The 26,721-nt window shown below is 32.1% G+C and overlaps 2 protein-coding genes across 3 annotated transcripts in view; one reads left to right on the top strand and one right to left on the bottom strand.

Moving 5' to 3' along the window:
• Positions 1-24,252, bottom strand: part of LOC143045732 (uncharacterized) — a 40,740-nt gene extending 16,488 nt beyond the window's left edge. For both annotated transcript variants that reach the window (XM_076218445.1, XM_076218446.1), the window contains exons 1-7: positions 24,143-24,252; positions 12,758-12,843; positions 12,229-12,379; positions 10,447-10,595; positions 7,831-7,931; positions 5,374-5,511; positions 894-4,388 (exon numbers count right to left, since the gene is read on the bottom strand). In XM_076218445.1, coding sequence (XP_076074560.1) covers positions 894-4,388; positions 5,374-5,511; positions 7,831-7,931; positions 10,447-10,595; positions 12,229-12,379; positions 12,758-12,806 — 4,083 coding nt within the window. In that variant the 5' untranslated portion in view covers positions 12,807-12,843; positions 24,143-24,252. The remainder of the gene's footprint in view (positions 1-893; positions 4,389-5,373; positions 5,512-7,830; positions 7,932-10,446; positions 10,596-12,228; positions 12,380-12,757; positions 12,844-24,142) is intronic.
• LOC143045734 (uncharacterized) lies at positions 8,582-10,453 on the top strand. The gene is made up of 2 exons (XM_076218447.1): positions 8,582-8,759; positions 9,508-10,453. Coding segments are annotated over exons 1-2 (573 nt in total). The 5' UTR covers positions 8,582-8,757; the 3' UTR covers positions 10,079-10,453.
• Positions 24,253-26,721: the final 2,469 nt, after the last annotated feature.

Raw genomic sequence — 26,721 nt, 5'->3', positions numbered from 1 at the left:
TCTTATTTACAGTATATTTAACCTTAATACATATATAGCGCATGCATATAATTTGATTTGATTTGAATGCAAGTTTGTGGTTTGTCAAAATTCAAGTGAATTAATTGCTATTTTCTTGTTAATGAAGTTCTCTGTGAATGTTAACTAACACATTAAAGTTTGAGGTTTCCAGAGGTCCTATTTATTAACCTTGCATCTATATACAGAATACTGATGAAATGTGAGAAGAACAAATGTAAATCTATGATCTCTAATAATATTGCAATGATCAATTCTATTTTTTGTTTAAATTGACCTTTAGATTTCACAGAAAAAGCTGTTTTAGTTCAGTTTATTCATTTGTTATATTTAAGACGCCAGAGGGCATCAGATGATTATTTCCCAACAATTTGGTGCTGGACTGTGTTACTGCAAAGAAAATTATTAAGTTTTGTTGGTTTTTTGTGTCTTATATCCAAATGTTCTATTTATTGTCATGTCAAAATGTCAAGCTTCAAAACTCTAGTATTGAAGATCAGTTTTGTCTCAAACATATTTTGTGTATCTATTATTATTTCTTTTTTAAATTGGTTGAGTCTGTCATTTCTGGGATATAACTCATATAAAGGGTCATATGATAATATTGATAGTAATTGAGAAAGATCTACACATACCAAATATTTTTACTCGGTCAGATTATTTTTAATTTTTGGTTTTCAAGATATGAGACGATTTCCTGCCTTTTACCAGAATATTCTTAATCCACTGTGGTAGTGTTTTTGATGGAACACAACATGGCTGTGTTTTTTGATGGACCACAATATAATTTAAAACTAATACAATAAACACACAAAAAGCATATATAATTTGTACAACACTGAATATAAAATAGACTACCTGTACATTAATCATACCTTTAAAGGAGTTCCTTGAGCATCCAGGATATCAGGTCTTTGGTCAGGTCTTTGGTCCTGTCTCATATCAACATCAAATTTCTTCATGTCAACATTGGTACCAAGTATAGAAGAAATACTTATCGGTCCTGAAGTTATATTTTGAGGAGATATTCCTGGTATCTTCTCTCCACCGTAACAATTAAATAGTCCATCATCATCTTGAACGTCATTTAAAAAAGCCAGTTTTCCTGTATGTTTAATGTTTGACGGACTAACTTTTGTAACATCATCAATATATCTTTGTGCTCTTCCGTCAATGGAATCTCCACTCTCAGATTCACCAAAGTCTTTCTTGAGACCAGAAACAACATTTACTGTTTTTAAGATGTTTTTCAGGTTATTCACATCCAAATCAAAGGTTGGAAATTGACCTTCAAAACTACCATCTCTGATTGGACTTTTCCTCCTTGCTTTATAGGCTGTTAATGAGATTTTTTTCTCTTTGGAAGGTGATGTTAAACCAATAGTTTCTGTTTTACCCCAGCTAGATGTACGAGGAGGACTCAGCATCCCTTGATTATTAGGATTAAACTGTTGAGTGGCTCCATCTGGACTATAATGCTGTGGTGAAGGATGAGGAGGCATATTTACATGTAAAGGAGGTGAATTAAATGGCATATTAGGATTAGGTGGAAACTTGTTCCTCATGTCTGGAGTATTTGGTGGTTGGCTCTGTGGTTGTTTTACTGGATTCAGTCTACGATAGTCAACATCACCAGTTTCAGGATTCACATCAATGAGTGACTGTTGCCTATGATCCATGTCTGGAACATTTAAAAAGTTCATATTTGGTTGTTGTCTGTAGTCTGTATCCTGCATAAAAGGACTTGGAAGGTGACCTTGAGAATGTTGTGGATGGCGTGGTGGATATACCATGTCAGTATCTGATCTAGATTTGATGGGAAACTGTGATGAATAATTTCTAGGATCATCATGTCTCCTGGGTTGATAGGACTGTCCTTCAAAGTGCTGAAAATCCATTAGTGGCCTTATCATCTGTTGGTTAGGTCCAGAAGGCGACTGGTTGAGCATTGGAGGCCTTATCATCTGTTCGTTAGGTCCAGAAGGCGACTGGTTGGGCATTGGAGGCCTTATCATCTGTTGGTTATGTCCAGAAGGCGACTGGTTGGGCATAGGGGGCCTTATCATCTGTTGGTGAGGTGCAGAAGGTGACTGGTTTGGCATAGGGGGCCTTATCATCTGTTGGTTAGCTACAGGAGACAGGTTGGGCATTGGGGGCCTTATCATTTGTTGACCTGGAAAAGGTTGTTGGTTTTGCTGGCCATGCATTGGTGGCCTATTCATTAGTTGCCCGGGTGGCAAATTTTGATGACCAGTAAAATGTGGTTGATTTTGTTGACCTGGTATAAATGGCTGATTTTGTTGACTGTAAATTGGTGTTTGATGCTGGCCTGTTATGGGTGGCTGATGATGACTTGAAACCGGTGTTTGATAATGATGATGGCTTGGATGTGGTTGCTGATTTTGGGGTCTGTTTATTGGTGGTTGACTCTGATGTTCAGGTAGGGGTGGCTGATTCATCTGTTCTCTATGCATTGGTTGTGACCAATTCTGATTTTTATCTTCTGGTCTATTATCTAATCCTGGTTGTTGGACTCGGTCAGGATAAGCATTATATAAATCTCTGCTAACCCATGAGTCCGATTTGGATTGCATTTTATATGGACTTGTTTGCACATTGTATGGACCTCTTTGGTCTACTTTCATTGGACTGTCATCATAAATTGGTGATCTTGAATAGGTTTGAGGTATAGAGTGACTTGATCTACTATCATCAGATCTAACACTTTCATTATCAGAATCAGAACTAAAGGTACTTAAATCATAGTCTATATATTCACTTGATAAATTTCCTACTTCATTTTTTGAAGTACTATCTTTTTTGTCTTCAGTCTGTAGCTCTGCTTCAGTCCCCTTTTCTACCTCTTTACTTGAATCTTTTTGCAATGTTTCATTATCCTTTTTTATATCATCATCTGTTTTATCAACAGATTTTTCTTTGGTCTTTTCCAACATACTCTGAACTTCTTTAAGTACTTTTGCTCTTTGCATCTTCATCTGCTCCTCTTTACTCATAGTTTCTTCTTTTACAACAACTATATTTATATTTTTATCTTTTTCTTCTTTTTTCTTTAATTTACTTTGCTCTTCTTGTAATTTTAAATTATCTGAGCCTGAATCTTTTTTCTTAATGTCTTCTCGACTGACAAAAGTAAGTAGATCTTTCTCAAGAGATCCTTCATGGCTTTTTCTTTTTTCAAGCACTTCCTGTTTTTTACTTTCAACATCCATATCAGCAATAATTAACTTTTCATCATCATCATCTTCCTCTACAGTTGAAGTATCTATAGTCTTAGCTTTTGGCCTTTTCAATGTTGGCAATTCATCATCTGAATCATCCAAAGGCTTTTCATTTCCACTTTCTTTGACTTCCTGTTGGGTCTTTATTTCAACATTTTCAATGGGTTTCAAACTAGCTTCATTTAAAAGTTCTGAAATTTTACTGTCAAATTCTAACATATCATTTTTATCCTGTTTACTGTCCTCCAGAGATTCAGAACTCTCAATTTCCATTGGCTGGGGTGTGTAGTCCTCCTCCATTGCTGTTTTAGGTACATCAATAGGACCAGTCATTTGTAAATGCTTTTGAATTTCTTCTGCAAACTTTTGATTTATAGCTTGCATTTTTTCCTCTTCAGATTTAACAGGGCTAGGTATAGCCAAAACAGGTCTACCAAATGCATCTACTTTTACTTGATTTTTGACAATAAGATCTGTTAAAGCATCACTTATATCCCCCTCAGGAGATGGGCTGCCACCAGACATGTGGCGTTGTCGTGGAATATTGACAGATAATTGTTTCTGGTATCCCATACTTCTAATAGGTCTCTCATTTGATAACCTTCTTGGGTCCATGGTATTTGTTGATTGTTGTTGTTTTACAATGTTTGCAGGCTGGGGAGGAACAAATGGTAAATTCTTCATTCTTGGATCTTGACGTGTTTGAGTTTTTGAATAATCAGTATTTGTATAATAGATTTTATTTGTTTCATAAGATTCAGTCGAAGGCCTTGGTTCCTGAGATTGTCGTCTTAGTGAATCAGCATGTTGTCTTTCAAATAATTCCCTCCTTTCTTGTTTACTTAATTGGTGTTTTGGATTTTTAATAATTGAAGGAGCAGACGTTATTTTTAAAGGAGGTGCTTCACTCATATTACGATTAAGGAGAACAGGGATTGAGATCAGCTCACTTGTTTCTGTGACCTTGACTTCTGTAGGTTTGTAGGGTCTGTTGTATTTGCTAGCACTTGCTCCACTGATTGGAGTCTGAGGGACATCTTTTATCTTTGTATATGTGATCAGAGCATATGGAAGACATTGTCTTGGTCTTTGTACTGGTTCACAGTCATCATCATACTCATATAGGTATATCTAAAAAGAACAGGTGTAAAAATATATGTAAAACATATAATCATAAAATGAATGAAGTTTTTGTTTACATTAAAAGTACTTTGAAACTGACATTTATGGTCACCACAAATATTATGCCACACATTCCTGAAAGATGGATTTATGAAGATAAATTCTCATAAACATTAAAAAAATAACTTTTTAAACAAAAAACAGAAAATGAAGTTGCAGAAGGTCAGGTCACATGCTACCATTTTTATCCCTCCAAATTATGTATGTGCCTGTTCCAAGTCAGGAGCCTGTAATAAAGTGGGTGCTCATTGTTGAAGGCCATAAGATGACCTAAAGCTGCTTACTTCTAAGTTATGTTGTGGAGAGTTGTCTCATTGGCAATCATACCACATCTTCTTGTTTTGTCATTGCTATGGGAAGCTGAAATTTTGTGATTTAAAAGGGTAACTGAAAAATTTCATTGAAATCATAAAATTAACTTAGGGACGACATCAAAAGATCGATGTATGATAAAAAACTTAAATAAAATAGTCTGGGGGTGGGGGTTAAAATTCTGTAAGTTTTGTATATCTAAAATTGATTTTTACATATATCCCTATTGGTAAATCAATTTTTCACAAATTAAGTTAATAAGAGGGGTGTAGGGGGGGTCAGTGAAAAAACTATGTGAATTAATTTTTTTATCCTACATTGAACTTCTGATGTCGTCACTTACTCATGCCTTGGTAATGGTAGCTAATGTCATAAATATATTATATCATGCATTAACTTATTTTAATGGCTATCAATTTTTCGTGGATTGACAAAATTTAAAAAAAAAATGTAGATTATTAATGTTATGGTTTTTCAAAAGTCTGTTTTACAAACCTGTACAAAATTGTTACATTGTTTTACAATTAAATTAGTGGTTCACCTAGTCAGCCTTTATTCATCAAATCCATGAAAATGTGTATCCTGTGAATAATAATGACTCCACAGTATAAAAGTATCATACCTGTGACCTGTGATTCTGTATACTAAGTACATCCATAGGAGATGGTTTAAGTTGGTTGATATGTGAGTCATAGTTTGGAGTTGGTTCTACACTCATTGTAGGTTGTAAGTTCATCACTTTACTCTTCCCAAGGGTGACCTAATGTATTACAATGTAAATACTGATTTTATATAAAACAAGTGAAACTGCGAGCTACTTACTGCTCACTGATGATACCCCGCCGCAAGTGGATAATATTAATAGTGTAAAAATTAGCAAGTGTTCGGTAAACAGGAAGTTGTCGAGTGATGAATCTGAAAACGCATCACACGGTATAGCTGACTTATATAAATCCTGAAACCAAATTTCAGAAATCCTTGTATTGTAGTTCCTGAGAAAAATGTGACGAAAATTTTCAACTTGGCTATCATGTGTAAAATCAGACAAGTGTTCGGTAAACAGGAAGTTGTCAAGTGATGAATCTGAAAACGCATCACACGGTATGGCTGACATATATAAATGTTGATACCAAATTACAGAAAGGGTGGATGTGTAGTTCCTGAGAAAAATGTGACGAAAGTTTCATGGGACGGACTGACTGACGGACGGACGGACTGACAGACAGAGGTAAAACAGTATACCCCCCCTTTTTTAAAGCGGGGGTATAATAAACAATTAAAATGATATTTTATATATTGTTCCCAATACAGAAGATGTGGTAAATTCATTTCAAATTAACCATAACTAATTTTATGAAAGCCAAAATTTGATTTCAATACTTTACACATATTTGTTAGGTTTTAATAAATTCAAACTGATACTAGTTCCAAAAAATCCACTTTAACATCAGTACTGCTTGCACTGAAAATCATTGATTTAAATATTGTTTTGTTTTAGTAACTTAAAGAAAGACATTACTATTGGAAAATCAACCATTTGTTATCTACTATCATTTATTCACTATAAGTGAAATTAAAATTAGGTACAAGTCGCATATATACACAAGTTTGCTTTCCACTCTAATGATGTCATTATTAACCCAACTGGATATACAAAAGGTGAAATTTTGATTAATTGGTGTTGTTTAAGGTCCAGTGTCATATAGTTCATCAGTTTTCAATGGTTTGCTTTTACAAATTTGTGACTTGGATTAAGAGTTGTCTCATTGGCACTCATACCACATCTTTTTATATATCTGGACAGGTAAAACAGTTGAACTATCAGTTTATTATAGCAGTGTTCTCCCCAGGCCGTTTTAGTGTCGCGGTACCGCGACGCTATATTTTTTCACCGTGATGCTATAATAATTCCCGCGACGCTATAATTATTTTAAAGATGCTATTTTACTTGTCCTCAATTTTGAACTTTCATCTATTATCGATTATGATCATAAAAATTATATCACCTTTAATTGTAATCCCTTTAAGTCGGACACTAAAGGCAATTAAGAGATTAAATAGCTAGGTGTTAATTGCCCTCAGGGTGATAACTGTTTGGATGCGAATATCCCAAGCTGACACTTGAGACACGACTAATACCACATGTCTGCAATAACCAATTTCGACATTGAAAAATGCAATCACAAAACAATTCGAAATCTACGTTTTGTATCACTAAACTTCAAAGATTGAAACGATTTTTTTTTTTTAAAAAAGGTCGTTTATTTGTGCATCTCTCCAAAAATTACTTTCTTTCTCTTCCGGTAATACGAGAGCGAGAATTTTGGTTTAGAGCTAAAATAAGTTTAATACTTCTTTAAAAAGTTATCATAATTGGCTTAAGTTTATGTTTAATCCATTTAATGCATTAAAAGCGTCTTATTCATTCACAATCTCTTGTCAAACAATGTTTATTCTCGGACTCATTTTCGTAAATTTTTCTACGGCCGCCATTGCACATTTTTGTGTAAACTACGGATCGGAACCGGACCAGATATGACAAAATTCCGCATTTTCACGATAATGACAACAGATGGACAGTAGACAGAAAAAATATACCAAGAGAGAAAACTTTCATTTGACTTATTGTTGGGTAACTGAAACCACATATTTATTTTTATTTGGCACAAGAGGAAAAAATTAATTCTGTAACTATAAATGAATAAAGAAAACATAAACTGAAACAACTGTTTTTGTGGTTATAGTTTAATTGTATTCTCAGTTATGAATTGAACAATATAAACTAAAACATATTAAAGAAATAGAGCATCAACGCGACGCAACAAACGAAATTAAAAAAAATACAGTTATTTTTATTTACGCAAAATGTGATGCTATCCAAAATTTCTGGGGAGAACACTGTATAGGCTCCTATATTCTGTGTGTATGAATTATATTTTTTTTTAACTGTTCTTAAATTTTGGAATATTAAATTCTAATATTTTGTAATACATGTATACGTATTTATATGAATAGAATAACATATATAATGGGAGATAACTCAAACATTCTATTCATATCTATATATAAAGAATCTTACCTTAAAAATCATCAGCTGACAAGTTTCTTGACCAGAAGTGTCAAACAGACCAAGCTGGACATCAGCATGCTTACACAGATACACACCAAACTTACTGTTACCTGAAAAATACATTGTTGATCAAATATTACACATTAAACCTTATACAGAAAAGTCAATTTACTAGTACAAAACTCAAAGTAAATAAATGCACAAGATACATATTTGATTTGTGACTTGGTGAGTTGATAAAGCATTCTATTGACATTTTTATTATTTATGATATGTAGCATTAGAAAATTTTAATATAAATAAAATAGTCAAAAAGCCTTTTGTAGCTGACTGATGCAGATGCACATTGCTCAATTTTGAAGGCAGTTCGGTGACCAACAGTTGTTAATTTCTGTGTCATCTGGTCTCTTGTGGAGAGTTGTCTCACTAGCAATCATACCACATATTCTTATTTTTAAATTAACATTGGGTACATTTAAAAACTCTTATAACTGTTTGAATTCCATTTGTAGTCTGTGAGTTCTAATAATTCTTTATTTTCATTTTTGTTAGTATGGCTCTTGTTAAGATCAAATGAAAATTAATAACTAGAAATATTTTATTTTACAAATCTATAATAAGATTTGGATGCAACCCAAAAATAATTGCTAACTAATACATCACAAGTTTCCTAATTAAAATAATAATTACGTAGGCTACAACTTCCTGAACTAAATGTAACCTCAGACTGATAAAAAAGTATTTTTTTAATTCATTTAACAAAGCCAAGTTATAATCTATATATGAACACTTCCTTTTGATGTACTTCAAAAGTTGAGTAAACAACACAACATTACAAGTGTTGAAATCCTGTGAATCAGATCTACACTCAATTATACATGTACAATCTAGGTGTTTTCTCTATAGATTTATACATGACTTAATTTTCTAAAAACAATGTAAGTTTTACTTTTTCTTATCATGTTCAATGGGTAAAAAGACTTATTTTTTTAATAAATATAGACCTCTTCAACTACATTTTGTAAGTTTGATATAATTTTGTCCATTTTTGTTCTTTTCAAGTACTGTTCATAGGGTGAAAATGAATATATTTTCCATGTAGTGTGGATTTTATTTATTTTAGTGGATATCAATTTTCATGGATTGAGGAAAACTTAGATTTTCTAAGATATTTATTTTTGTGCTTATGCTAAATATAAAAAAAAGAAGATGTGGTATGATTGCCAATGAGACAACTATCCACAAAAGACCAAAATGACACAGACATTAACAACTATAGGTCACTGTACGGCCTTCAACAATGAGTAAAGCCCATACCGCATAGTCTGCACACAAGCCTATAGAAAATTCATATTTTGTTGAAAATTTAACTTTGTGGTTTTCCTATACAGTTGATTCAAAGTAACTGACTTCACCTCTCAACAATTCACTATAATTTCTGAACAGGAAGGGAACGTCTAATATTAAACTTTAACCAACTACTGTGTAAATAATGGTTGCCATAAACACTTATTATTAAAAATTGAAAATTATAATAGTACATTACCAGAGTGAAAATACATTTTTTCAAAGTAGAAGATGGTATTTTCTTAAGTGAAACAAAATTCACCAAGTGATTGTAAATTAACTAAGTATTTCAAATTATCTGTATTTCCTTAGTGCTTTTATTTACATTTTTTTTTCTAGGTCTGATAATAATGAGGTACATGATTCAAACAATGGATGCTTCCACAGACTATGGCATAGATTAGGACGTTGTCCAGACTACTGCCAACAGTTGGGCAGATATGTGTGTAGTTGTGTGTTTTGTTTACCATGCAGTGATTGCATATTCAACATGTGCTATAAGTACAACTGTAAAAACTGCTGTACTTCTAAAAAGGACTCAAAACATGAAATTGAAATTGAAGAAGGTACAAAAACTGAAAGTGGAGATGAAAATTCTGATGTAGAATCAATTAAAAGTAAAGAGGACAATCAAACAGCCAAAAGTGATCCAAATATTATATGGACAGTAGAAGACTTTTCAACTTCAACTCCAGAAACACAAATATCAAGACATGCAAGAACAAAATCAATGCCAATGTCAAAATCATTAAGCGACTTGAAGCGTAACAACTTTAAAAATATGACAATAAGTTCCGATAGAAATTTGAGTGCACATTCTCTTTCAATAGGAAGATTAAATGCTACAGCAAGTGTAACATCTCTAGAAAATATATTTGTAACTGAAGGATTTCGTCAAACTGCAGTGTAAAATTAAACTGATCAGTGAAAACATCTCATCTTTATCTTTATATTTGTAAGAAAGTATACTTTTATTACATGTAGGTCATTACTTAAGGGTCCATGCATTTATGCACCTCAAAGTTGAGTTGAATGTTGTAACAACGAAATAGATTATTATTAATCTTATTAACAAGAATCAACACACTGACTTATCATTGCTACTTGAAGTTTCTCCATATCTATTATAGTTTTTTAAATAATTGGTAAATTTTTCATCAATGGGCAATAACTCTATATGCCTTTTAAACTGAGGTTTTCACTCCTCCTGCAATAAGTCTATACCATCTATCTCTGAAAAAAAACATTGTTTCTTGTTGATAAATATCAAAATCTTACCCAATGAGTTGTTATTTAATTCTCTTGTTTTTAATCCATCTTGTGCCACTTTTTGTGAAATCTTTGGATCTTTCATACTAACGTATGCATATTGTTCAGCCAACTCCCTGGAATGTCGTCCATCTTCTTTCATTTCATTTCTCTTGGTTCTGAAATATATCTTTCTGATTTATAACAATATAAAATGGTCTTGAATTGGGGCATGAAAGGAAAAGTTCTATTGAGTCTTTTAATAACATTAACGGTACCAATTTTTTCTTAAATGACTCATACTGAAAATATGATTTGCAGTAAAATAAGTCGATTATATATCCTTATTACATGTATAGCATATCAAACATGTATCTGTGAGAAGACAGTGCCATAAATGATCCGTAGAAATACATGCATGAAGTAACTGTTACAAAATGTTAAATATTATGGTACAACAGCTCACCTACTTCTTTCTACAGCTTTGTTAGGAATAAGACTAAATTATAATTTTTATTCTATGGACAAAGTTGATTTAACATGAATACTGAAAAAAAACAGAGTTTCTAAGTATATGTGACCACAGCTAATTGGTGTTCTATGAAACTGAGTGCCAAAAATTTAGTTTTGAAACTTTCGGGCAGTTAAAACGATATATATGATGTCTGCTCAAATCTGAATTGATCTGGTACAAATGTATCATATGTGTACTCATTATTGTAAGTAGGTTTTCTCTACACACTTTACACCTCTCTTCATATAAATAAATTAAAAAAGCTTATCGATTGGATAAAATTATCAAGTTACCAGTATCATTTAGTTTTAAAATAAACTAAAAATAGTGAATCTTTTCCAGCAGTATATCAATGTATATACTCTTTCCTTTTGGCGTAAAAACTCCCTGACAAATTTTCCCCAAGGTTTCATTTCCAACAGAAATATTGCTTCATTTGTACTGGAAATTCTACACCACAGGATGAAATTATGCTTACAATATTTGCACAATCATCAGCCCTAAAAGTATTGGAGAGAGATCGGTTTGTGCCAAAAATGTGTCCTTTTGCGCCACAACTTTTTTTCTCCAATGCTATGTTTGCGCCACATGTTTTAAAATTACATGGTATCATTTGCGCCAAAAATAAAACATACAATTGCGCCAATTAGAAGAAAAATTACTTCCCTACTCCTTTATTCGGACTTTGAACTGGCAGTTTACACGGCAAATGTTTCCCGTTTTGAAACATATCTTTTTCTTACTGCTGCTGCATGGGTACTTCCCTATTTAATGTATGTAGTAGCTTGTAACTTCACTTTATTGTCCCAAAACACAAACATTGAAGGTTGAAATGCATAAAACAGTTCATAATAATTCCTAATTATAATATAGCCCATACGCATGGTGGGTACAAAGCACTGTGTCATCAATATATATGGCTAAAATATAATCAGCAAAAGCTTCTTATTTCTTCTCTATTCGTATATCTTTATTAAATATTCAGCAAAGCAATAAGTTTTATTCTCTCTCTGTACATTGACTGTCTAATTAATTTTAAGTCATTTCTCTCTGGATGCTCATCTTCATGGTGAAATATCTCCAAACATTTGATACTTTTTAAGCCAAAAATAAGAATAAATATATATTAATTATTTATATTTATGATAGATATGTGTACAGGTAATTTGGCGCAAATGAGTTCCGAATATTGGCACAATTGATACATTTTTAAAAACAAAATTTGGCACAAATGATACCCCTGAAAAACAGTAATTGGCGCAAAAGAACTGCTGCCAAGTATTGTACATCGTTTATACCTATAAGCATCTTCTAAGGTTTTATTTTCCACCAAACAGACGGATGTAACCTCCCAGTTTGCTTTGAAATTCCTGTCCAGGAATGATCTCTGTAAATTATCCAACACATCTTGTGCATCTCTACCTTTTACTGCTACACTCCTTAAATTATCTGAAATAAAAAAAAATCAACAACCCATTAACAAAATGGCAATATTACAGAACCTTCAATATCCATCAAGTCAGTTTTAAATTTTCATCTACTTTGGTTTTTGAAAACTATATTTAAAACAGCCCGTGATTTGCAGTTAAGCAAAACAAAAATTTTCCCAGTTTGTTTTAAGCTATATAAAGCTGATTGTTTTGTCCTCTAGTTATTTTTATGACAAACAAATGGCAATAATTTCAGTGATCTCACATTGTGAATAGTGTTTTGGTACTTGTATTTGAATTTCAATAATGAAAACATACTTCACAATACAATGACACAATCAAACAATCAAACACACCTTTCTAGTAGTGTAAAACTTGTGTCTCTAAACAAACGTACCTTTTGTGGCCTGTCTTTTGATTTTTGGAATATTAAAGTTGAAATCCATGTTTGGTTCATGTTACAAAAGATTCCCATACCATTTTCTGAAAAGAGTAACAAATTACAAATTTATTAAATATATGTCAAATTCTTCATATGATATGATAACAGATTGAAGAAATATATATAACTGGTATATAGTCTGGTAACCATGCTTTTAAACTGACCTATAAAGTAAAAAAATATTCTTTGGGAGATAAATGTTGAATAATTAACTTCTGTGTCAGATGATACACTGCTACCTGTTTTCTCTTACATACATGTACATGATGCTAATTTTGTTAAGGTTAAGAATAGTCTTTACATAAAAATGAGGTACATGTATACAAGATAGACTGCTCCAACCTTCCATATTTGTCTTATACAATTTTTAAAAGTCTTTCAAGTCTGGCAAACAGTTAAGAACATTTTTTAAATCAAAGGGAGTAATTTCTGCTGTATCAAACAGACTATGTAAAAACTACCAAACTATCCATTATATCAATTCATAGCTGTACCACAAGAGTAAAATTGATCACATGCAGATGGACTCATATACAGGCATACCACTTTATATTCTAACCCAGATAATGATAAATCAAATTTGTCTTGAAATTTTATTTATATTTCGAATGACAAGCCAATTGCCAAACAGACAGAACACCGAGAGAAACATGGAATAGAAATGGTAGTTATTAACATTTAATCAAAGTGATCCCTGCACCACATCAAAAAATAGGATTATTTAATATAAGTTAACTGTGCAGAGCCTAAATAAAAAAATATTTTAAAACTTACAAATGTTTGGTGGATTATCTCCCCTTTCTTGACACCAGGAAAGTGATTAATGCATGTAATATGATTTATTCATTAATGGAGTGTTATAAATCACCATTTACTAGCAAAAACAATCTGACAGAACACCTGTAAGTTACAATTGAAGTCTATCGTTCACAAAAAAACAAATTTTAGTTTTCCAGTCTATTGGGTTTATATAAGATTTCCAATGACTTCCTTTTCAAATCAAAATTTCCAATATGTTCCTTTTCAAATCAAATATTTCCAATGTGTTCCTTTTCAAATAAAATATTTCCACTGGGATCCTTTTCAAATCAAATATTTATTTTTCTTAGTCTCGAGCATGCATATTTAACAACAAAAATCATGAAACATAATCAGTTAAAAATGTAAGCTCTTATAAATTTGTTAAATCAACAAATTTATAGTAATTTATTTTAAAGTTATCAATTTCATATGGAAATATAAGAAAATTTCATTTTTTGGATCATCTTTATAGCTAGGTAATGCAGCTTTCTATAACTAAACCAGATAATTTATAGCCCAATGCAAATAAGCCAGATGCAGATCCAAGATTTTGAAAAAGTGGCGCTGCTACCATGCAACAAGACAATTTCAGAATTTAGACTTATATTAACAAAGAATATACCTCCATAAAGGGTGGGTTTTGGTTTGGTCTAAATTTCATCAGGGAACCTAAAATTCTGAATTAGAAATTGACAGAAATTTTGCTAGTTCCCACAAGATAGAAAATAGAAAAATAAATTATCATGAGTTATCTCCCATACATCAACTAAATGATCATTAGGATTCTTAAAAAAAGTTTGCTAATTAATTCCAAACTATGGAAACAGTTCAATATTTAAAGAAATGTCTTATTGAATTTAATTATTGGATTAAGAAATTATTGAACGGGTAAATAATATATTTGATATTTTCTTATAAAAGAGAGGCAAATATACCAAAGCCAAAGCCTCATTCAAACTCATTAGTTGAAAATAAACTGACAGCACCGTGGCCAAAAGAAAAAAAGACCCAAGACAAGCAAGTTAAAAAGGTACTCATACTAAAAGGTCCATTCAAAACATTGTTTGGTTAACTGAAGCACCAAACATTTATTCATCTTATGTGCGTTGTCAGTTTGGGGATGTTTTTTCTGGTTTTTTTTCCCAGTGACAAAGTTTTTATAATTGTGCGCAAGTATGTATTTATAAGAAAAGAAAAAAAAACATGTTTTTTTTATCATAAAGCCAAAAAACAATGTCTAAATAAAAACACTCTTGCCTAGTTGGGAAAACTGTAAGTAGGAGATTTTATTCTGAAGTTTTTTTTAATGACATACAGGAACAAGAACTAAATGTTGTATTTATTTCACTATTATTTCATTGGAAACAATACACATGTACTTTTTTTTAACATCCTTACTGAAACAATTATTTTTTTCCAGGAATTTAAAATTTAATCACTAAAACTTAACATCAATCAATGAACCATGAAAATAAGTTGATCCATCTATAATATCTGAGAAACTGGCATATACAGAAAAAAATCTTAACATAGAAAGGTAAAACAATTATAACATTTTCACCTTATGACCTTTCTAAAGTCAGAGATACAAATTTAGTTGCAAGTAATTACTAAAAGTATCAGAAAACTGACCAAATCATGAATTTATAAAGGTAATAAATGAACCATGAAAATGAGGTTACAGTTAAGATAAAACATACACACATTACATTCTTAACACAAAATCTTCACCTATTCGATATTAAGTATCTGATCTTAGGAACTGACCAAATGATGAAAACTCATGATGAAAAACTAACCATGAACACTGAATAAGGACAATGTAAGATGAAACCTGTCAGAAGGACATGTTGGGCAGTTAGTTTTCCTGTTTGAATAATTTTACACTTATCATATTTTGGGCCCTTTATAGCTTGCTGTTCTATCATTTTATACACCAGGTATCTGAAATCCAGTTGATCTAGGATTTTAATCAATTTAAAAACTAACATTATTACAAAAAAAAACCATGATCAATCCATTTTGTTTGACAATTTCATGTGTATGCAAATAGTTTTCTTCAATTATTTTTTCTTTTGTACATTAAAAGGGAAATTACACTTATAATGGTGAATATCATCTTTTGCAGTATAGTATATCTGTGTGCATTAAAATATTCTATGGTGGATATATACTGAGCATCTTTTTGTCTAGACTATATTAGAGCAATATCCATAATTCAAATCATCATTTAATTTTTTCATTTGCCAACATTTTTATATAAACTTTTGACAAGCCAAAATAAAACAAAAACAAAGTCATGTACCTGTTCTTGTTCATGACAATAAAGTCTAGAATATTTTTTCCTTTACCTGGGAGGACATATTTTTAATTTCTATTGTGTGGGGAGGAGTCCATTCACTCCATTGTACTTTCTGTGGTTTAACGCTGAACTTATTCCATTAAGGAATTTTTTCTTAAAATCATAACAAGAGATTATACTTAAACTAATGCATATTTGAAGCTTAAAAAACATGGTTTACTCAAGCCTCAGGCTGATATCACCTCCTCCATATAAAGTGAATGGCAAACTGTTATGTTTATCATTCTTTTGAAAAAAAAAGGTTTGTGGCAATAAATTAGATAGTTTTCAGTTCAATATAATATTTCATAAAGTAAAAGCTAGGATTGAAAGTGTTAATGTCATTTATGTTCCAATCCTAACTAAATTTTTCATTTTAAAATTGCTGGCAATGGGAGATAACTCTGGAAGGATTAGCTATGATCTTGCCCATGCAAACCTTTCTAGTAACACATGCTCAAATAAATGTGTATTTTTTGTGGATGGATTGCTGTCTGCCCAACATTCTCTTTATATATTATTTATTGACAGGGATCAGCGTTTGTTCTACTGAAGAATTGTTTTTATATCAGAAAAAAATCTAATATAAGAAAAAAAATCAGTATATTTTTTTTTATTACTCTGAAAAGATAAAATATAAATGTCAAACTTTAGAGTGAAACTGATGCATTTACGTCTATTTGGATGGACAAGAAAGTATATCTATAGATCAATACCAAATGAACGGCATAGCATCTAAATTTATAATTTTGAAAAAAATTGCTAATATATAATACTTCAGTAAAATATGCAAAACAAACTGAAAGAAATATACTCTTTTATTTTGTTCAGGTTGTTTTCACATTTGTTTATAACCTCCTTTTACAGGCATAATCTGAATTTCTCCATACATTCAAATAAACATAAGCATCCACTTTTGAAGAGGCAGATTTAGGAGGGAGAGGGGAAAGGGGTCCACCTCATCCTTAATGGAGCTACATGTACAATTACTGTATAGACAAATAATTTAAATGTCACACTCCAAACATTGACTACTTTCAGGCTCCCCCTTTTCAAAATACTGGATCCTCATCTGTTTTAAATGTACCAACAGAAGAATATTCAATTACAAGTATTCATTATAGGAAAAGATGTATCCAATTGTGCATAAAAAAATATTTCAATACACATTAAATATCATTTACAACAAGAAACTGCAATGGTTTAATTGCTTTTATGAAATAATTTACGGGTTAGTATGCATATTCAGACTTCTCCCCACAAGGCTTAAATATCCAGAGTCTGCATATGTAATTATACAGCCAATTGGCAATTCGTTGGACATTTCTGGTATCCATGTAGCCATGAAAATTGGTATCCAATGAATAATAATAAATCCCCAGTAGTACATTTTGGATGGATTGTTGCAGAACAGATGTTTTTTAGTTTATGTTACAGACACTCTATGGGTTCTAGCAATAGCTCAAAAGGACCTTTGGCCCAATATCAGCTAAAGTAGTTTAAATTCCTAGAAAAGGGCACACATTGAAACATCTCAACTGCTTTACCAGTGGCGGATCCAGGGGGGGGGGGGTTCCGGGGGTTGCAACCCCCCCTTTTTTTTTGGCCGATCAATGCATTTGAATGGGAGCATATAGTTAGAACTCCCCCTTTACTCTGTGTTGGGAACCCCCCTTTTTAAAATGGCTGGATCCGCCACTGTTTACTGACCATGTGATTAATTTAATGTTGAAAGTCTTGAAGATAAAGGTTTTGCTAGAAGTAACTCATAAACAACATTTATCAATGATCAAATAGTCATGGTCAGATAAACCATGCCAGACAAAATTGTAATTCCTTTATTTTTATAATGTACACCATACAAAGATTTCATACACCAAATGTACTTGACCGTTTGCTAATGGTATAAAAAAGACATGCCAAATCATGAAAACAAAAATTGAATAATGAACTATGAAAATAAGGTCAAGGTCAGATGATACATACCAGACAGACATGTACTATGATCAATCATTTCAAACGCCCCCCCCCCCTCTTAATCAGTCAGGGGGGACCAAGGGATCCTGACCCTGAAATCCTGGGCTTAAAAATATGAAATCCCGGGGTCCCAAATTTGAAAAAAGTATTCCCGGAGACCGTTAGGATCAATCCCAAAATCCTGAGCTTAAAAACACCTGATCCCGATGTCCCAAAAATGGTCCTGCTCCCTGCATCTGTGATGTATTCACAATATAATTATATTTCAAAACTTTGATTGAGGATAATTTTAAATTTTCATGTGATGTGAACATTGGTTTTTGTTGAATGAAGTATGGTGATCTCTAGACCTTTATTTTGTCCAAAGTAAGTTGTTGTATTGCTGTCTGTTAGTTTAATCTCAAATAAAATGGCCAAAATGTATACAATATATACTGTCACAAGCTGATCTTGAACTTCAGGTTATGTACATTGAGCCTTGTTTATAAGGACTCATTATGATGTTAAAATATTCCAACATTTGTTAAGCTGATAAAACAAATGTTAAGAAAACAATTAATTGTCCATGATTTTCTTATGTATCATGTAATTCAAACAGTTTATATTTTATATGTATATTTATAGGTCACCATTGATACATGAAATGCTTATATTGCAGTGATAAAAAGAGCCTTATAATGCCATTATGTGCAACTTTTACTGATGCCATTATATGATATTTATATTGCTAATAATATTTTTTGATTATTTTTTCAGAATTTGGATAAATGCATGCATTATGTTAATGATCAACAGCATTTTTATTTAATATGAAGAGATTCAAAAGGGGGCGCATTTCATGCCTACGTACCACCCTAAAAACAGAAATAATGTAACTAAGTTTTAGGTTAGAGCCAAATTTTTTTTGGTCAAAATATCATCATATATCTCTCTAAATACTAAGAATCTGTGCCTTTTTACATCAGTAAAATACTAAAAAAATTGTAGCATTGTAAATGTACATGCAATTGCTCACCTGTTTTACCTAAGTATCTAGTCAATAATTCCTGATTTACATTTTCTTTATAAACTCCAGGTTTCAAAATCTTTCATAATTACATTTTACAAGCATGCACTTCCAGAGGTGGATCTAGAAATTTTCATAAGAGGGGGCCCACTGACTGCCTAAAGGGGGGGATTCAGTCACACTTCAGTGATTCCCTATATAACCAAATTTTTTCTGATAAAGGGGGCCCGGACCCCCTGCCCCCCTAAATCCGCCTATGACTTCTTTCTACTTGCATCTAAAACTAGGTGCTCCGCAGGGCACAGCTTTATACGACCGCAGAGGTCAAACCCTGAACAGTTGGGGCAAGTATGGACAAAACATTCAAGCGTGATACAGCTCTGAATTTGGATTGTGATCAAATTTTTGACATTACATGGGTTTTTTTTACACAAAACAAATGTCAAGATTTTACAAATCAATTAAAGATTTCTTCTTCAAACTTTTTAAATCTAAAATTAAATAGTTGACACAGCATAGGTTTCTGACACAGAATGAATGTGGTCTAATGAACTTAAAAGTTTTTTTTTGCCTTTGAGCAATTCACTATGCTGTTGAATATTAATCCTCTAAAAAAAATGTTTGAAGAAATTTTCTTTTTATTTATGAAATCTGAAATGAGAAAAATTTAAACCCCCCCTTTTTTTTCACATCCCCGTTTCCCTTTTTCCAAAACTGATATCAATTCAAATTTCTAATGGAGTTTGCAACAATAACTACTCTTTTAAATACATCATAAAATATTAAAATGTAAAATAAAGTGCTTGTTATCACTGAATGGTAAAGATTGGTTGGTAGTAAAAGTGAATATTAATATACATTGTTTATTGTATAAAACAATAAAAAAAACTTCATCCGCAACATTTTATATTGGCAAATTTCCAATGAAGTTATTTACATAAAGTTATTGGCAAATAAAAATAGAAAATGACATCATAGTCATGTCTGGCAAATGTCCAACATACATTATCTAAAAACATTTTAGATAAGATAAGGAAAAAAAGCTTCATCAGCAACATTTTATATTGGCAAATTTCCAATGAAGTTATTTACATAAAGTTATTGGCAAATAAAAATAGAAAATGACATCATAGTCATGTCTGGCAAATTTCCAACATATATTATCAACTACTATTCTATACAAAGAAAGATAACTCCAATTGAAAATTAATTGCTATTGCACAATGTGCAATTAGATATTTCTTGCTATTGTGCAATACTGTGCAATTGAAAATTTCTTGCTATTGCACAATACTTGATATGGAATCCTGATTTGGACCAACTTGAAAACTGGGCCCATAATCAAAAATCAAAGTACATATTTAGATAAAGCATATCAAATAAGCCCAAGAATTTAATTTTTGTTAAAATCAAACTTAGTTGAATTTTGGACCCTTTGGACCTTAATGTAGACCAATTTGAAAACTGGACCAAAAATTAAGAATCTACATACACAGTTAGATTTGGCCTATCAAAGAACCCATTTATTCAATTTTTGATGAAATCAAACAAAGTTTAATTTTGGACCCCCATTTGGACCAACTTGAAAACTAGGCCAATAATTAAAAATCTAAGTACATTTTTAAATTCAGCATATCAAAGAACCCCAAGGATTCAATTTTTGTTAAAATCAAACTAAGTTTAATTTTGGACCCTTTGGACCTTAATGTAGACCAATTTGAAAACGGGACCAAAAATTAAAAATCTACATACATCGTTAGATTCGGCATATCAAAGAACCCCAATTATTCAATTTTTGATGAAATCACACAAAGTTCAATTTTGGACCCTTTGGGCCCTTATTCCTAAACTGTTAGGACCAAAACTCCCAAAATCAAACCCAAGCTTCCTTTTATGGTCATAAACCTTGTGTTTAAATTTCATAGATTTCTATTTACTTATACTAAAGTTATGGTGCAAAAACCAAAAATAATGCTTATTTGGGCCCCTTTTTGGCCCCTAATTCATAAACTGTTGTGACCTCAACTCCAAAAATCAATCCCAACCTTCCTTTTGTGGTCATAAACCTTGTGTTAATATTTCATTGATTTCTATTTACTTATACTAAAGTTATTGTGCGAAAACCAAGAATAATGCTTATTTGGGCCCTTTTTAGGCCCTTAATTCCTTAACTGTTGGAACCAAAACTCCCAAAATCAATCCCAACCTTCCTTTTGTGGTCATGAACCTTGTGTCAAAATTTCATAGATTTCTATTCACTTAAACTAAAGTTATAGTGCGAAAACCAAGAAAATGCTTATTTGGGCCCTTTTTGGCCCCTAATTCCTAAAATGTTGGGACCAAAACTCCCAAAATCAATCCCAACCTTCCTTTTGTGGTCATAAACCTTGTGTTAAAATTTCATTGATTTCTATTCACTTTTACTAAAGTTAGAAAACTAAAAGTATTCGGACGACGACGCAGGACGGCGACGCCAACGTGATAGCAATATACGACCAAAAAATTAAAATTTTTGCGGTCGTATAAAAAAGGTACTTCACCAGACATTATTCATTAAAAGTGATTTCACACTTATAGATAGTAAAGGATTGACACAATAAGTTTAGGAATAGCTACTTCTGTTTGGTCACTATGTTGGAGGTATACATGTACATGCACAAACTCACTCATAAATTAGTCAAATACAATTAAAAAGTAAACGTGGTTTTCTGAACACATATTTTTTTTTATTTCTTTAGTCTTACGTAATTCATCACTAAGATCTAGTACGAATCTTTTATCAGACTTGTTTGTACTACATGATTCAAGTTGGTTATATAGTCAAATAAGAAAATCAACATTTTTTACCCCTCAATTATGGTGACCAAGGGAAGTAACTCACTCATTTTGTCATTTAGAAAACTGTATTCTGTAAGTTGAGAGTTTAACACATGTTTTATCATTTTGATTTATCACCTTTTGCATGACATTACCATTTCTTTCAAATATGCAACAATTGAAGATGATATGCCTGGCAGAAAATATTTCTACCAATGGAAACACTGTACATGTAGTCATACATGTATTTTGAATTATAATAAAATTAAATCAATCAAGGCACAAGACCTAAATTAATTACATAATTTATGTTCATTTAGAACTAAACACGCATCTCTTACATAACAAAATATAGTTTGCAGAATGTAGAATCTGTCAACTGATTTCATTGATATTTGTTCACTCATAGATATAATATTGTTCACTTAACATCCAGCAGCAAGTATTTCATGCATATTCAGGATGAGAGCAAATAAACAAGTAATACAATATCCTACCTTCTGCAAACAGGATAAACGGCAAGAAATTTTGACTGCTACTGGAAAAGATGTAGGGGAGAGAAATACATGTATAGACTTGCAAAACTTCACTTATATTACCAACCCTCCAATATAGATTCAAGGGTTCTTAAACATGATGCATAGTGTTTGATACTTTCCCTACACAAGTTATCAAATTTAACAGCCCAATTCCAACTAGCCTTCGGCATGTAATTATACAAGTGAACCCAAAAGGATGTCCATCTTTAGCACAAGTTCTACTGCAAGATGGAAGATGTCTAGGCAACCATACTCATATACCCTTACAAATTCCAATTACTTCAAGGAACAACATTTTATTGTATTGAATTACAACAGCAGCAGTCAATTTAAGTGTTATCTGTAATAGTTAGACTGTAATAAAAAAATAACAAAAATAAAACTTAAAATTCTCTGTCAAGAAAACAAACAAAAAAGTAACCATATACACACAAATGTTTTGCAAAGTTTATCATACAAAGTTTGTCAGTTGTTTTTAAATTTGAAAAATGTATGTTTTATCTGGTTATTTATTTAACATCACACTATAAATTAAAATAAACAAAGAGGCGTCAGATAGCCAATGAACTACATGTAAAACTAGTAAATGAAAATAACAAGTCAACAGAGAACACAATATGACAATTTCTGTAGGCTTTAACTAATCTTGTGCTAGTGTTTATACATGTACATTGGCTGTATTCTACTTTGGGTTTTCGTCTCTTTGACACATTCCCAGTTTCTATTCTCAATTTAATGTTGTGAAAACAAATAAGTCTCTAGATGAAAGTTTATAGGAAATTGCTCATCTTACTTTTTTCTTTTGTGTGCATGCTGTGTGTGTGATGTATACCTACAAATGTATCTGTTATTTCTAAAACATTGAACATTTCCTGAGTTCAAAAAAAGAATTTACAATGTATTGTCAGAGACATAATATATGATGATTATGTCTCTGGTATTTGTTCTAAGGCAGCAACAGGGGGGGCTATGGTTTTTTTTTCTGGACAAATTTTTTTTTCGCCTGCGGCGAAAAACAATCTATTTTTTTGGCGACAAGTCGAAAACAATTTTTTTCTTTCAATTTTAGCATTACATATAGTGGCAGCTGAGGGTGAAAACGAACAATTTTTTTTTCTCAGAAACAAAAACAAATTATTTTTTGGAAAAAAACCATAGCCCCCCCCCCCCCAGAAAATCAAATGGTTGCTGCCTAAATATAATATGTATGAGCTCAGTTTTTTTTATTTCTAAACATGACATCTAGAAGTTCAACATTAATACTGGTAGTTAATTAAATACTATCATGACTATTGTTGAAAGAGTCTGTTCATTAAAATTTGACAGTTGTTAAAATGCTTGGACTATTAATATTAAGCCAATATACATGTTTTTGTAGTTAAGTTTCTTTGAAAAATCTTATAATTTATTTTTGTTTAGTTTAAAAGGAAACTTTTATATAATACTATTGGTCCAATAATGTTTCATTTTAATACGTGCGGCCGTTATTATGTGTTGTTGTTTGAAAATTACAACCTCTTTATAAGTCAATCAACCTATCAATTATGTATTTTGTCTAATTTGTATATTTTTACATTGTCCCTTCCCATCACGTGGGCCGTCGTGACGTTGGCAATCCATTACTGAAAAGAAAAATCAACCATTGCTGCCATTTCATATCTTCGTCATCATTTCCACTTCCAATATTCTGCAAAAAGACTTAAATATCTATTAAAACTCCTGCAATAATATTTTGTGACCATGTTTTTGATCCCATCGAGTCTCGATTTCTGCGCTTGGCGACCACCGAGTACTCAACAGTTCACAAACAAATGATCGGATAAGACGATTCCACCAAAAGCTTCTCCCCTCATACTTACAAAGAAAATTTAAATTATCTTCATTCTGAAATAAAACTAAGCATTTCATAAAATTTTCTCCGTTTCTTTATCCTTTGACGGAAAGTTAAGCAATGGCTGTCTGGAGACTGACCAATCAGAATTGAACAAAAAGTATCAATAAATTCTATGAGTTATCTCCCTTATCCCATAGTTTATTGCATGCAAAAAGGCCTGCTAGACACTACATGATCTTACATCTTATCATTTTTATTTCATCGATGATCAGTGGCGGATCCAGAAATTTTCATAAGTGGGGCCCACTGACTGACCTAAGAGGGGGCCGCTCCAGTATATTTGTCAACGTATATTTGTTCCTCCTAACAGAAGTTCCACTGGAAACGTTTCAGTGATTCCCTATATAAGCAACCAATTTTTTCCCTACCCCCCCCCCCCCCCCCCCTAAATCTGCCTCTGATGATCATTTGTACTGGATTTTATACTGAATAAAATTCTGATAATGGGAAAATAGATTGAACTGCACTATTCTAAAAAAAAAAACAAAAAAAAACTTGAAATATTTTATGTGAAATGCACATTTTCAAACTCTTGTTAATCTTGGCTGGGTAATTTAGTGAAGATGAATTTTACTAGTATCTATAGAGGGATTTCTCATTTCAAGAAGTTTACATGGGAAATGAGGGTCTGGTCCTTTTGAAATCAAACATATATATATATATATATAGATTAGCATCCTGCAATTATACTGAAGAGATGAGTAGATGATCATTTCTGTACACTAAAAATAAATACTTCGTGTATTGTATCAGAGATCATTGTTTAATTCCTACAAGAAGGTAACACCTCCCGAAACGAAAGCTTATTTTTATAAGCTAGAGTTAGAGGAGGGGATGAGGTCTCTGCGCAATGCTAGGCGGTGTTGTCCAAACTCCGGACAGTGATCGTTTCCGTTCCGGAACTGTTTTCCCTTACTCCATCAATCACTGCCACCGGCTTTCGAAATTCGTTCCAAATTTTGGAACGATTATCTACGCAATAAATTTCCTCAGAACCATTAGTTACCGGCTTGAAAAACTTCAATTTGATAATTTCTTCCCAAAATTTAAACAACTTTTCCTAGATTTAAAAAATGAGCATTAAATTTACGTCACACACAGGACCTTTATTATGTGTGCATTCTTATCTAAGTTATCTCCCCGAACCCTTTGGAAAGTAAATATGGAGGGAAACGTGAATCAGATATATAATTGAAATGTATGTTAGGCGCATAGTCCCTCCTAAGTCCAAAGGGAAAACAAGCCCAAATGCTGCAACATAAACTTGGACAGGTACAAATGATGATTTGAATGAATATGCGGTTGTCAACGGAGGAAGTTTGGTCTACCAAATTATGCAAGCCTTTCCATGTTTCCTTTTCTCATTATGAACATAAAGGGACATCTTTTATCCATTTATAGTCGGATCCAGGGTGGCCCAGCCCCCCCTTTTTTCCCTGGAAAATGTTGGTTTAGTATATAGGGAATCACTGAAGCATGACTGGAAACAACAACCCCCCCCCCCTTTTTTTTAGGTCAGTCAGTGCCCATTCCCATGTAATATAAGACTGTAGGTTCATATCATTTCTGTTCAAGGTTTAACATTGTTAGTAAAAAATACCAGATAGAAGTAAGGTTCTCTGGGAAAAGTTTTTGCAAATAACATAAACATAAAAATGTACGTGCCATTTTCATTCTTTTCACTTTTGTACTTTCACTATGACAAGACATTCTCAGTATGAGGTAAAGAGGTTGTCAGTTAGACTACAACCCTACATATATAAACTTTAAAGTTTGCATCATTGACATATAGTGAACACATTTGTGACTAATTAACAAATGACCATGTTAACTTTCCCTTCAATATGTTCACTAACTTGAGTAGCACATAATATATTGGCCATTTGATATTTATACAATGATTGGAACAGAAACTCTTAACACATTATGTGCTGTAATATACATGATGATTAAAATATGGAGTTCAGGTATGATTGCTAATGTGACTATCCACCAAAGTTCAAATGATATTGATTTAAGCAACTATAGGTCATAAGGTATAACCTGCATGTGCCACAGTCTGCAATGACTAAAACTTATTTAGTAATCTCAGTCATTTTGTCATGTCAAACCTTACAAAATGTGACATATCTTAACATGTGTTCCAGATTTTCTTACCTACAATAGCAATTATAATGTTTATTCAGTTTTATTTTATTTGTGAACAACCACACATCCAAGAGTTATTGCAGGCTTGATACCGCTTGAACTTTTTTATGACGTCATCAAGTCAAGTATGAATATGGTCAGTCTTTCTTTTCATCAATCATGACAGGGGTGTAATGAAACAAGAAAATTTATGAAATCAGCATTTATGTACGTTGTATCTATAATAATTGTTTTCAAAAGTGAATTGTTAAAATAAGTTTGTTCCTTCCAAAATATAATGCTCTGTTGGCATGGTTGGGTGCCGCTAGATACTACCCAGAGGTGGAACCCTGAACAATAATGGACACAACATTCAAGCTTGATACAGCTCTCAATTTGGATTGTGATTATATATAT

This window comes from Mytilus galloprovincialis, chromosome 9, assembly GCF_965363235.1.
Source record: "Mytilus galloprovincialis chromosome 9, xbMytGall1.hap1.1, whole genome shotgun sequence".
Taxonomy (NCBI): Eukaryota; Metazoa; Mollusca; class Bivalvia; order Mytilida; family Mytilidae; genus Mytilus; species Mytilus galloprovincialis.
This window is presented reverse-complemented; position numbering and strand designations above follow the sequence as displayed.